The 14,363-nt window shown below is 34.5% G+C and overlaps 1 protein-coding gene across 2 annotated transcripts in view; it reads left to right on the forward strand.

Annotated features, from left to right (window-relative positions):
* The window catches only part of USP9X (ubiquitin specific peptidase 9, X-linked), a 112,801-nt gene that overhangs the window by 44,704 nt on the left and 53,734 nt on the right, over positions 1-14,363 (forward strand). For both annotated transcript variants that reach the window (XM_012730322.1, XM_004689954.2), the window contains exons 5-12: positions 1,594-1,706; positions 2,939-3,157; positions 6,265-6,380; positions 6,549-6,800; positions 6,877-7,015; positions 7,455-7,607; positions 9,322-9,426; positions 13,414-13,620. In XM_012730322.1, coding sequence (XP_012585776.1) covers positions 1,594-1,706; positions 2,939-3,157; positions 6,265-6,380; positions 6,549-6,800; positions 6,877-7,015; positions 7,455-7,607; positions 9,322-9,426; positions 13,414-13,620 — 1,304 coding nt within the window. The remainder of the gene's footprint in view (positions 1-1,593; positions 1,707-2,938; positions 3,158-6,264; positions 6,381-6,548; positions 6,801-6,876; positions 7,016-7,454; positions 7,608-9,321; positions 9,427-13,413; positions 13,621-14,363) is intronic.

Genomic DNA, 14,363 nt, shown 5'->3' on the forward strand with positions numbered 1-14,363 from the left:
TCTGGGTGGACTATCATGAGGATGATGCAACCACATGTGTGTTTTTCTTTAAGGATGATTGAGGAGTGGAAAAACGTTAACAAATCTGGCAGTTAGTGTGGATCTATCACCTGTTGTTATCTGCTGGTATTCAGCCATACAATATAAGGAAAGACAAAAGGGGCTGATATCATTGACTTTGAGCTCTTTCTTTAATTTTTTTTTTTAAAGATTTATTTATTTTTTCATACAGAACTGGGGTACAGGCCAGAGATGCAGAGGGTGAGAGGATTCACCAGAGACAGAGTGGGGAGCAGCACAGGCAGATCGACGAAGTACACTGCTGAGGGGAGCAGCGGGCGGGTCAGGAGAGGTCTGCCACGCCATGTGGTCTCCTCCGGGGCAGACGGGAATCGAACTCATGTAGAAGTGGCTTTAGCTTCTCAGTGCAGTGCTCTAACCCGCTGCGCCACCAGGGAGGGCCTTACTTTAATTTTTAACTTTGATTTATTTAGGCGTTGATTTAAAGATAATGTGTCTTTTAGGTTGTTTAAAAATAAAATACATTCAAACTTAAAAAATAGCATAAGGGTACTGCTGTCAAATGAGTGATTTGCAGTCAAAACTCTGAAACATCATTTTAAGGTTTATTTTTAGAATAAGGTGTTACAGACGATTTGGAGTCCCTATAAACATGTTTTTAAGGTAAAGTATCATAATGTGAAATACTTTCTATTAATTTTATTTTTTTTAAGGTTTTATTTTTGTATAGAACTGTGTTGTAGGCCAGAGGTGTGGGGTAGGTGAGAGGATTCAACCAGCTACAGAGTGGGTAGCAAAACAGGCAGATCAACTGAAGTATACTGCTAAGGACAGCAGCAGCAGCAGCGGGCAAAACAAGAGAGGTCTGTTTAGCCACCTGGATTATTAGCTCCTTGGCTGGGGTCTAATTCAAGTCCTTTGAGGTGGACTGTCAGGTTGTAGCTCTGAGACTTAACCCCTAGGTCACCAGAGAGGTGCCTGAAATATTTTCAGTCTGTCTTAGTATTATTTGACTTTAGTGTATTTTTTATATAATTATATTTTTGAAATGTTTGAAGATAGTTTTATTTCTGTATCAGTTCCCTTTTTAAACATATGAAGTAACAGGGCTCTCTCTGGTGGCGCAACAGGTTAAAGCACCACATTATGAAGCTCTCAGTAGCCACTGTGGCACAAGTTCCACCCCCCTGCCAGGGAGCTGACCCACATGGCGCAGCAGACCTCTAACCCACCCGCTGCTCCCCTCAGCAGTATACTTTGTCAGTCTGCCTGTTCTGCTCCCCACTCTGTCTCTGGGGAATCCTCTCACCCACCACACCTCTGGGATGTACCCCTGTTCTGTAAGCATACTAAATAAATCTTTAAAAAAATAAATAACCTCCATAATACTAGCAGTATCGTTATCTTTCTGACCTTTTATGATAATAGTTTGAATTTTTTTCCAAATTTAGTCTGCATTTGTTTGCTGTCAGCAAATTGTTTATAATTTGCTACTTTTTATCATATAGTTGAACAGTATAAAACAACCAGAGAAATACTTTGTTTCCATTACTTTTTCTCCTCTCTATTTAGGTCTTGATGTTAAAAGTGAAGCATGTCAACGATTTTTTCGAGATGGGTTAACAATATCATTTACTAAAATACTTACAGATGAAGCAGTGAGTGGCTGGAAGTTTGAAATTCATGTAAGTCTTGCATTTGATTTTAAAACATCAAATTTACATAGTGCTGCCTATGAATATTTTCATATCCATATATAAAATGTATGTTTGATAATATTCGATCTATAAAGGGTCTGAAAATGAGAGAATTTAGTCTTTATAATGTATAGTTTCTACTGAAAGTAGAACAACCATTTACAATGAGTATGAGATTTTGACTTAATTTGTCTCCTGGATTCTTTTGATCTTAGGTAACTTTTGCCATTTTTTTTTATTGGAAATACAATGCTCTGATTTGTGAAGATCACCAATATCTTAAATATAGCAAAGAAAAACACCCAATGTTAATACAGATAAATAAAGTTATGACACAGAAAGAGACAGCAAAGAAATTTGCATGTCTTGGCATCTGATAAGAGAGAGAAATTAAATTTACGGAAAATTTAAAATAAAAGCCAGTATGCAGTTTTTTAGTCTGAATTCAAATTATAGTTGTGGATACCCAAAAAATCTCAGATGGAGAAATTTAAAGTGGTCTCAGGTTGGCGCCAACTTCAAATGCCTAGTAGAAGCAAACAAATCTTCTAGATATATATTCTATATATCTAGGAATATATATTATACTTTGGTTTTAACATGCGGTCATATTCCAGAGATCTGGAAAGCAGAAAATATACATACTAAATTGACAAAATTTTAACATTATTCCAAGTCTCAGTTTCTAGTTCATATTATGAAAATGGTAATAGATTGTGAAGAGATTACTTTTGCTTGCCGTGAACCATTTTCCAAATGTAATTATAGTATAAAATTTCCAACATGTTCTGATTCAGCAAGTAAAACTGTAAGTCTAGAAATGGAAATGTGTCAGACTTATGCATTGAGGCGTTGATAACAATTGTAAACTTCATGTGAATAATTGATACATTATTCAAATTTTAGAATTGCTGCCTCTAGTATGTACATGCCAAAGAGAAAACAATGGGAGTTTGCATCTTGTCTATGTATATAGAGCAGAACCTACATTATTTTGTAAGCCATTGCAAATGATTTTTAAAAGAAGTTATTTCATAAGTAAATGCTGATTGTCTTTTTTAATGTCAGTTTGATCACAGTTTTAGTGAGATTAAACATAATTTAAATGATCAATATTATGAAATGTAATTAATTATTGATATAATTAATAAGAAAATATTTCTATTTAGAGTTGCAATATTTTTATCTTAAAATTCACCTTTCCCCCACTTATATAATAGAGGTGTATTATCAACAATACTCATCGCCTGGTGGAGCTATGTGTGGCCAAGTTGTCCCAAGACTGGTTTCCACTTCTAGAACTTCTATCCATGGCCTTAAATCCTCATTGCAAATTCCATATCTACAATGGTACACGTCCATGTGAATCTGTTTCTTCAAGTGTTCAGTTGCCTGAAGATGAACTCTTTGCTCGTTCTCCGGACCCTCGATCACCAAAAGTGTGTTGGTTTATTTTCAAATTGTTTTGCTCTACTGCATGACTTTAGATGATGTCCTGGCAACATGGGGAAGAGTAATTTCATATTATTCTTAAGGGGATTTTCTGTTGCAGTTTTTTTTTTTTTAAAAGCTCTAATGAAGTATAATTAACTAAGTATTTTTTTTTTAAAGCTTTCTCCATGTATAGTTAGTCCTCATTGTCTTCTGCTTAGCCTCTTGAGAAATAGTCATAATTTGATTTAGTGTGAAACAAACTGTTTTTTCCTTTTAAATAAGGGTGAATTAGGAGACGCTTGTGAACAAAGTCATATTCATTTTAGACGTTCTAAAATGAACAGTCATATTCATTTTAGACGTTCTAAGGTTTCGACTTCAAAGTCTAGTATATCCTATAAATACCTAATAAATTATAAAAGTAAAATTGCAAAAATTATAAACGAAATATGGTAAAATTGGATTTAGATAACTAAATGTATATATTTTATATATAAGTACAAAAGTTTTCCAGTGTAGATTTTCTAAACCAGTGTAAAGAGTATACACTTTTAAGAATATATCCTTAAAATACACTTTTCACAACTAGTAAGTAGTAAATAGTAACAATACAGGTTTTAAAATTTAGAATTTTGAGAGATTTATTTATTTCTGCACACAGAACTGGGGTACAGGCCAGAGGTGCAGGGGAAGTGAAAGGATTCACCAGAGACAGAGTAGGGAGCAGAACAGGCAGACTGACGAAGTACACTGCTGAGGGGTGGGTTAGGAGCGGTCTGGCACGCCATGTGGATCACCTCTGGGGCCAAGGATCAAACTTGTACTGAAGCGGTTGCGGCCTGCTCTCAGTGCCGTGTTCTAACCCGCTGCACCACCAGGGAGGGCCTGAGAGACAGTTATAATAGTGTAGCCCTTATAAAAAAGGTAGATCAGCCAGAAAAATTTGAACATATACCCATAATGAACACTTGGTTTATTCTTTTAAAAGCTAAAATTTAAATATGTTGAAATTTATAGCATAAATTTTCTAGTATTCATATTGTTGCCACTTAACAACTTATTTTTGCTTGCATAAATCAAATTCATATCTAAATAATTGAAACCTCCAAGATATGTATATCTTATTTTCTTTAACATCAATCTGTAAGACTTACAGGGAACAACTTGATTTATGATGACTTCTGTTGAAGACATATAGTTCTTGAGTATTACCGAGTATTCATAATTGCTTAAATGTAAATTGCAACTGCAAACATGGGAAGGTTAGCTTTAGCCTAATTCTTTACTTTTTCACATGGACAATTTTTTTTTTTAATTTACTTTTATTTTCTTACATCACTGTTTTGTACAGTTGAGTTCTCCTCTCAGGTGCTGTCCTAGTTCTCCCACCACCACAGCACCCATGAAACCATCTCTGTAGTCCCTTGTGCTCATCCCTTCGCCATGTTAACTCTTCTCCCTCCTCCTCCCCTGCTGTATCATACACCAGCATGCTAGTTTTGTCTTTTCCCTGATCCTTTGTTTGATTTCCATATATTCCACTTATTAGTAAACTATCCAATATTGCTCTTTCCTTTTGACATAGTCCCTTCCAGTTAACATGGACAATGTTTAAATATATTTAGTGTAACTTCAATGCATTAGCCTCTAATAGTCTCATTCCACTTATTGGCCATATAAAAAATATGATAAATACAAACTTGCCTACATCTTCTTGAAAGGCAGAAGGGGCCAGGTGAATATAGTGTTCCAGTTATCAGTTATTTTGAATTAACTTTATCAGACCAAACAAAAAGGAAGGAGAATATTACAGTGGATTCATATAGTAGTTGATTTATTCAAATGTAGTTAATTTAGATTCTTACACTAGTTACCCATAGCATGATGTCTCTTAAGATAGTTACATTTTACTTGATATTTTTCCATTGTCTGTGACATGTTTTTTTTATTTTTAAATAACTGTAGAAGTTACATTTGCTTAAGGCTTAGAGAAATCCACCCCCCCAACCCCCCTCATTTTTTCCTTGATGGCTTCTAAACTGTAGCCTTTTAGAAGGAAATAAGGTGTAAAAAAGACTTCGAGTACATTAATATTTAAATACATTTGATCCTTCCAGCTAAATAACTTCAATTCATTTTAAGTTCTGACATATAGGCATGACTTTAACTACACAAACCATTGCCTATTCCTGCTACACAGTATTTTGAGTTAATCGCTCTCCTTTAGGGAATAGTTTTAAGTAATCTCTACTATCCTTATCATGATACCTTTAAGGTGAGAACTGGTTGCATTTGCATGGCTCTGCACAAGTATTCACCATAATGTTGTAGTTAGGACATAACAGAAATTAATACCAGGAATTAGTTTTTAATTGGTAACTCACTCTCAAGCCTTAAAATTACTGTATTTATAGAGAATATTTAGTTATTTGTATCTATTGTAAAAAATGAATTCGAGGTATACTAGGTTACCAAATGTTTTTTTTTTTAAGCATCTTTCTTTCCTCCACCCCCAATTTTTTAAAATGTATTTGAATTTAATGTATTTTTTAAAAAAGATTTATTTATTCATACAGAACTTGGGTACAGGCCAGAGATGTGGAGGGTGAGAGGATTCACCAGAGACAGAGTGGGGTACAGAACAGGCAGATCGACGAAGTACACTGCCAGGGGGAGCAGTGGGCGGGTCAGGAGAGGTCTTCCATACCATGTGGATCTCCTCTGGGGCAGGCGGGAATCAAACTCATGGCAGAAGTCGCTTAAGCTTCTTAGTGTAGTGCTTTAACCCGCTGCACCACCAGGGAGGGCCACCTAATGTATTTTTTTAATGTATTTTTTTTAATGTATTTTGAAGTGTTTTTTCAATAGTAAGGTATTCTCATGATGGGGATCTCTAATAGAAACACAGCTTCTTCTGATTTCTGTTCAGCTGTATTGGTAGTGATTATCTAGTTATTTGTATTGCTACTTCTTTATCTCACAGGTAAGATTGCTATGGAGATGGTGCAGTACTTTGTTTTCTAAAATGTGGTTTGTCATAATTTTACTGTTTCCTATTTAAAGTAAGTTTTAATCAAGAAATGAATTCATCTGTTAATTAACTATGTTACAGGGATGGCTGGTGGATCTTCTCAACAAATTTGGCACATTAAATGGATTCCAGATTTTGCATGATCGTTTTATTAGTGGAACAGCATTAAATGTTCAAATCATAGCAGCCCTTATTAAGTAAGTTATGCTTTAAAATGGATATTGATTTTGTTATTTTTTTGGTTGATAAAAATTGGAGGTTTAATTCTAAGTGGTAACTTGGATTGTTTTGTTTGTTTCAGTTGCATAATCTGGGTTCACTTCTTGATAGCAGGAAATTATTGAAGGGTTTTTGTTTTATTTCAGACCATTTGGACAGTGCTATGAGTTTCTTACTCTCCACACGGTGAAGAGGTATTTTCTTCCAGTGATAGAAATGGTTCCCCAGTTTTTAGAAAATTTAACTGATGAAGAACTGAAAAAAGAAGCAAAAAATGAAGCCAAAAATGATGCCCTTTCGATGATTATTAAGTCTTTGAAGAATTTAGCTTCAAGGGTTCCAGGACAAGAAGAAACTGTAAAAAATTTAGAAATATTTAGGTTAAAAATGATACTTAGGTAAGATATTTGCCTCTTTAAGAAACTCTTTCTGTGAATGTTTAAAATTAGGCATAATACTGAATTTCTCTCACAGATTATTACAGATTTCTTCTTTCAATGGAAAGATGAATGCACTGAATGAAGTTAATAAAGTGATATCTAGTGTATCATACTATACCCATCGTCATGGTAACCCTGAGGAGGAAGAATGGCTCACAGCAGAACGTATGGCAGTAAGTTTGTTGATTATTCTTCCATGAGAAAGAATGGGTCAAAAGCAAAAATTAGAATAATACTACCAAAAGTTAGTAATATTTACATTTTAATAAAGATCTTAAAATTGGGAGGTGTTTGATTTATGACTGTTTGCAGTGTGATTATTGTAGTTCATTGATATGTTAATGAGAAACTCATCAAGATTGCTATACTTAAATACTAATATTTGAGTAAATGTTGGAGCAGTTTTATTTATGATTTCATTGTTATTCATAGCTATTTCTATATATTCAAAATTGAATTCTCTGAAATTCTTATTTTCGTAAGAATATATTAGTATTTTATATTTTGCTTGAACTGAAGTATTGTTTAACTTTGTGAAAAATACTTTATTATGTATGTGTTTTTAAAAGCTCTTAATTTCTGCTTTGAAACAAGTGTTTGAATTATATTTAGGAATGGATACAGCAAAACAATATTTTATCCATCGTCCTGAGAGATAGCCTTCATCAACCACAGTATGTAGAGAAACTAGAGAAGATCCTTCGTTTTGTCATCAAAGAAAAAGCTCTGACCTTGCAAGATCTTGACAATATCTGGGCAGCACAGGTAAAGGATTTAAGATGTGACTATTTCAGTTTGTAAAAGTAAGATACTAAAAACCAAAGAAATAAACTAGTCATTATGAAATACCAGTCTTTTTGAAATAACCACTGATATTTTTTTTTAGTAGTTCTATCATTTGGGAAAGATGGGCATTTTTTTGTTTGTGATTTTCTTTGATGTACAACACTGTACTTGATTTAGGAGAATAGGTTCACACTCGAATGTGTTACCCAGCCACCCTACCCTCCCAATGGGATCAATCCTTTCTTTGTTCCCACTCCTACTCTCCCTCCCCTTTTAATAGCCATAATTCTACAGTCATAATTTGGTTTCTTTTTGTTGCTTCCTTTGTGTTTCTTTTTCTCCCCTTTTTCTCTGTAGGACACATATACGTGAAATTATCCTGTATTTGTCTTTATCCTTCTGGTTTATTTCACTTAGCAAAATCCCTACCAATTCCCATCCATGTTAGCACAAATGGCTAGTAATCAACTTTTTTTTTTTTTTTAAGCTGAACAGTATTCCACTGCGTATATATAACACATCTTTTTAATCCACTGCTCTTTTGATGCACATTTAGGTTGTTTATATAACTTGGCTATTGTAAATAGTGCTGTATCAAACATAGACTTGCAAATACCTTTCAAATTAGTGATGTAGTATTCTTCAGGTAAATACTTACAAATAGAGTTGCTGCATTATTTGGTAGATCTATTTATAATACTTTCTGAGAAACTTCCATACTGTTTTCCATAGGGACTGGGCCAGTCTGCATTCCCACCGGCAGTGGCGTACATGGGTTCTTTTTCTTCACACCCTTGACAACATTTGTTTCTGTGGTGTTTTGTTTTATAAGCCATTCTCACTGGAGTTAGATGGCATGTCATTGTGCTTTTAAGTTGCATTTCCTCAAGTTGGTAAATTTTCAGTAACAAGTATACTGTAAAGTAATAAGGACTGTCTACTGAAAGATTTCAACACCTGTTATGTTTTTCTTTATAAAATCAATAAAGAAATCCTCAGTGTACGTAGGTTCATTAGATTATTTAACCATGAGATTATTTATAGATATCTGTAATAATCCAAAGTATTTATAGCTTTCACAGGATAAAAGTTTTTTTCATTTCTGAGTTGAAACCTATAAGGATTGCTTTGATTATCTTATTAGCAAGTTATGTTCATGGATCATATGGAAATTTTGTTGTAGAATGTGTAGCGCCCCTCCCTTTTTTTTCTTAAGATTTATTTATGGGATACAGACCAAAGGTAGGGGAGCAAGAGGATTCGCCAGACTCCAGAGTGGGGAGCAGGACAGGAGTACTCACCGAAATACACTGCTGTGGGGGGTGAGGGGGCTTGCAGGCAGGTCAGGAGAGGTCTGCTGCACTATGTGGGTCACCTCCCTCGCTAGGGACCAAACTTATGCTGCAGTGGCTGCAGATAGCTTGATAGTACTGTGCTTTAGCCCATTGGGCACCCGCCCCCCTTTTTTTGTAAGTCTAAAAATCAGGAAAATAAACTGTAATAAGGTGTTACATGGATTACCAAAGTATTCAGTAACCATGTACCTCAAATTTACTTGTCGACTTTTATGTGACTTAAAAGATGAAGGAAATGAAAATACTTCATTGTTGTCATCAGGCAGTATTCACTACTTATCTGCTATTCAAATTCCAGTATGCTATGATGTCTTTGTCTTTGTTTGGTTTTTCAATAGGCAGGGAAACATGAAGCCATTGTGAAGAATGTACATGATCTACTGGCAAAGTTGGCGTGGGATTTTTCTCCTGAACAACTTGACCATCTGTTTGATTGCTTTAAGGTAATAGATTCCTGTAAAGTATTGCCATTTCATCTTTAATGGCATTAATTCATTACATATGTTAGTTCCTCTTAGCAAGTATAAGTTAAATAAAAATTATTAAACAAACTTTTTGTTTGAAGGAATTTGCAATTCTTTCACAATAAAATCTTGATGTCCATTTTTATAAATAAGGGGATTTTCCCCTTCCAGAATTCATGTTGTGACTTTTGAGTTTCTTACCCCAATTGTTCTTGTTTTATTTTTATTCTAGAGTCAAATAAACTGTAGGCCACATGCAAGATGAATAAGATTCCAATTAAAATAAGTGTTCATATGGGAAGCCCACGGGGATTACAACTGAGATGGGAAAATGCACAAAGTGATGTAAAAATAAGCTATTATATTTAAAAAAAAAATGTGTTCATAGTAAGGGGTTGCGAATACCTTGGTATCCTGGGGTGTTACTACTTGGGCAAAATGGAAATATAATCCATAAGGTAGCCTATGAGCCCCTACAATCATCTATGTACATGACATCATTATTACTGAGGCACAGTGATATCTCTCCAATTGCTGGCATTGAGTTTATAAAAGCCAAATAAATGGGTGGATTTTTATATAAAGTACATAAAACTATATGTCATTGCTTACAAGGTATGTTTCTGTTAACTGGCATTATATCTGAAGTAAATCTTACTGAAAAAATGAAATAATGACTGTACTGACTATAAGTGGACATATGAGTTGCTACAACCATTTTGTAAAACAGCTATTTCTAGAAAAGGGTAAGATTCTCATGAATCATCAATGGACTTCTGAATATATTTAAAGAAACTTTTTTTTTTTAGTATTTATTTATGCATACAGAACTAGAGTACAGGCCAGACGTGCAGGGGCAGTGAGAGGATTCACCAGAGAGAGTGGGGATCACAATAGACAGATCTACAAAGTACACTGCTGAGGGGAACAGTGAGCAAGACAGGGGAGGTCTGCTACACCATGTAGGTTACCTCCAGGGGCAGGGATCGAACTTGCAGTGCTGCATCCTAACCCATTGTGCCACCAGGGAGGACCCCAGGAAACATTTTCAACAATTGTAGCATAACCATTAGTAATAGGAAAAAATGTTACATAGAATTGCATTAGCATAATCTTCAGAAATAGGCCCAACTGTTTTCTGAAGTGCTGCTCACCATGTGATATTTTCAACTTAAGTAATAGTTACAACAGTTATTTTCTTCATTATGTACTGTAATAATGTATTTGGGCATTTCTTCATGTTGTACATCACAACATGCAAAATTTTAGCTTCTGACTTCTATGCAAAAATTATGACTTCTACTCCAAAATTCAGATGAATTTTAAAGCACATTAAAGTTGTAAGTCACTTTGTTGCAGAAAATTTCAGTTGAGAATAACAAAGCTTTGAGTAACTTTTTTTTTTTTTTCACTCTATACATACAACATTTTTTTCCCTTTCAGTCCATTGAAGTACCTCAGAGGCAGTTTAGGAAATAATAGTTTGTTATAATAGGGACTCTTAAGGTTAATTTCCATTAATAATTAATATGGAGATGACTTCTTAAATGCTGTTCCATGACCAGTGATGTTGTTGATGAGAGAAAGAAAAAGGGCATTTGTTGTTCTCTTCTAAGGATGGTCAAAATAGAATAATTTAAATATTAAAATTCGTTATCTAACCATCCTTTGTTTCCCTTTGTACTTGATGGTTTTTGAGCACTTGTTATTTGGTAACAAGCGTATTTGAAAATGTTCATACATGTAGCGTTTCTTAGGGAGTGTCTTAACTTTCTACCAAAAGTGATTCAAAGAAACATGAAATCCAGGTCATTATGGTGTTCTTTTATAGACTATAACCAAATGATTGCAAGTTTATTAGACTTTTTTAATGTTACTTGCTTCATCTGATTTTAAATGTTTGAGTACAAGTTAAGTCTTCTTCAAAATGTTTATGCCAGTTAACAGTACCATCAAGAGTTTCTCACTTCCTTTCTACCACTTGTTTTTATTAGAATTCTGGATTTTTGAGTCAGCTTGTGTATAAATTGTGACCTCGTTGGGGTATTGGTTTTTGTTTCTTTGTAACTCATGGGGTTTTACAACGTCTTTTCATATTAATCAGTTAAAAGGTTACAGATTCTCATAGTTCACAGTTGTTATTTTACCTTGTTACTTTGGACGAATAAATCTTCTTTTAAAGGTTAATACTGTACACACAATAAATAAGTATATATGCATATAAAGAAAACTTGAAACTACATTGTAGAGAGACCAAATAATACTAATAATCTTGTTTGACTTCCCCCTTTCATATGTGCAGTTGACCTTTGAACAACGAAGGTTTGTACTGTTAGTCTACTTACGTGGATTTTCATTCAGGGATTCAGCCAATTTGCTATACAGAATCTGTATGTAGAGCCAGAATTTGAATTACATTCAGATTGTTGTCTGCATGGGAATGGTACCTCCAAGTTGCTCAAGAACAAATTCTATTTATTGTAAATATTCCTTAAAAAGATGAATATGAGAAAAAAGTCATAGCCTCATTATCAGACCCTAAGTAACAGTTCCTTTACTTCAAATAGTAAAAATTCCAATTATTTCAGATTACGTTATTTTTTAATTTTGTTGAAATCAGAGCCATCAGAACCACACTTCGTAGTTTGTTGTGTTTTCTTTCTTTTTTTTTAAGATTTATTTATGCATCCGAGAACTGGAGTACAGGACAGAGATGCAAGGGGGGGGGAGTGATAGTACTCTCCAGAGACAGTATGTGGAGCAGAACAGGCAGATGGACTGAAATATACTGCCAAGGGGAGCAGGGGTCAGTTCAGGAGAGGTCTGCTGCACCATGTGGGTCACCTCCCTGACCAGGGATCGAACTCTTGCTTCAGGGCTGTGGATAACTTCATAGTGCTGTGCTTTAACCTGTTGTGCCACCAGAGAGGGCTCACATGTATCTTATGTCACATGAATCTATAGTATCCCCCTTTTCCTGTCCTTACAATTTGTTGGAGAAACTGGATTCTTTGTTGCTTCAGTATATAGAGCACCAGTATGATTTATTTGTTTGTTTTCCTCCTCTTCAATTAGAATGCATCATAGGTGATAATGTATGCTCTTCTCTTGGGAGGCAAATATTGCCTGGTTGTCTTATTACAATCCTAACCTGATGTTCCTAATTAATTGCATTATAATCTTCAGCGTCTTAACATCCTTAGTCATTTCCATATTCCTTTCATAATTTCCAAGGAGGAATTAGAAATATGCACTCCTGTTGTCTCTAAGACATCCCATAATCATCACACCACATAAGTGTTTGTAGATCTTTATTCTTTAATCATTCTCACATTGCTTGCTATTAGGTTGATTTTATTATTTCCTATTTTAGAGTTTTTAGATGAGTAGTCTATATTTTAAATTGAAATAGCAGTGTGTCATTTCTGTGTAAGCTATAAATTATTCTTGCTAACAGACTTTGTTACAGTTTTGTTTTCAAATTATATCTATTGCTCTAAGTTTTTTTTTTTACCCCATTCATTTTGGAAATCTTTGTATATTAAGTTGTCTTTCCCATCTTTTAATCCAATTTTAAAATCACAAATAGACTAAATCTGAGGCAGTTGTTGTCAGCCCCTTGGGGGTTGGGAGGAATATTCCCAGCTTTTGGAGACATTTCATGTTGTCAAAACAGGAGATAAGCTACAGACTTCTATTGGGTAAGAGGCAGGAATGCTTCTAAGTATCCTATAGTGCACAGAACAGTCCTATGCAAAAACATTTTCATCCCAAAATTTTAGTACTGAGGTTGAGGATTTTTGTGTGTGTCATGTTGTCTGCCCCATAAGTACTGTTATTTCTTTTTGATATCTCTTGAATAATTGTGTGCTGTGTTGTTTCTGATGAAGTTGGTTAATTCAGTGACTTAGTTTGAGCAATGACAAGTAAATGTTGTTTTCATGTTATTTAAAATGCTTTTTCTAGGCTAGTTGGACAAATGCAAGTAAAAAGCAACGTGAAAAGCTACTTGAGCTGATACGTCGTCTTGCGGAAGATGATAAGGATGGAGTGATGGCGCACAAAGTGTTGAACCTCCTTTGGAATCTGGCCCACAGTGATGATGTGCCTGTAGACATCATGGATCTGGCACTCAGTGCCCACATAAAAATACTAGATTATAGTTGCTCCCAGGTAAGGGCTTACTGGTGTTCATGTTTTCTTGAACCTTCTATCTTATTTAAGATGGTTTAATTACAAGATGGTTCAGGTTATCCTGACACTTAATGTTTAAGAGCTTATCAAAAATTGACTACTAATATATATGCTTACTCTTCTTAGCTCTCAAAGTGTACATTTTGTGTATCTGCAAAGCATTTCAATCTTTGTGAAATGCAATATAAAAGAAATCGATTATATACTGGTATCAAATGCATAGCACTGTGATACCAGTCTTACATATTTCATGAAATGTTATAGCCAATTATGGCATTAGAGATGAGAGAAATTAGGTAGGGTTTGTTTCCTTATAGAGAAGTTAACAAAAATTAATAGAATTTTCTACACAGTAAAACATTTGGTGCCTTAAGTATGCCTGAATCACACAGCTTCCCTGCATTCTAACTTTTGCAACACAAGTCTCTTTTAATGTATGGGAAAATAAATATCATTGTGCAATTGCCCACTAGTTAAAGCTATCTCCTACCCACACACTGAAACTTAGGTAACAACCAAGAAAAATAAGATCAAATAGGTTTATCTTTATCTGACTCAGGTGTTAAATCAGTTTTTGACTGTAATTGTCACAGTTCAACAAATTCATTCACTTTATCAAATAGTACTAAGAACTTTTGAGCTAAAATTTATTCCTTTAAAATAGACATAGGGAATTGCTTGAGGTTAAAAATGTATTAGGTACAAAAACTTGCAGTTTTGAC

The sequence above is a fragment of the Condylura cristata genome, unplaced genomic scaffold (genome assembly GCF_000260355.1).
Source record: "Condylura cristata isolate star-nosed mole 26May11 unplaced genomic scaffold, ConCri1.0 scaffold00027, whole genome shotgun sequence".
NCBI lineage: Eukaryota > Metazoa > Chordata > Mammalia > Eulipotyphla > Talpidae > Condylura > Condylura cristata.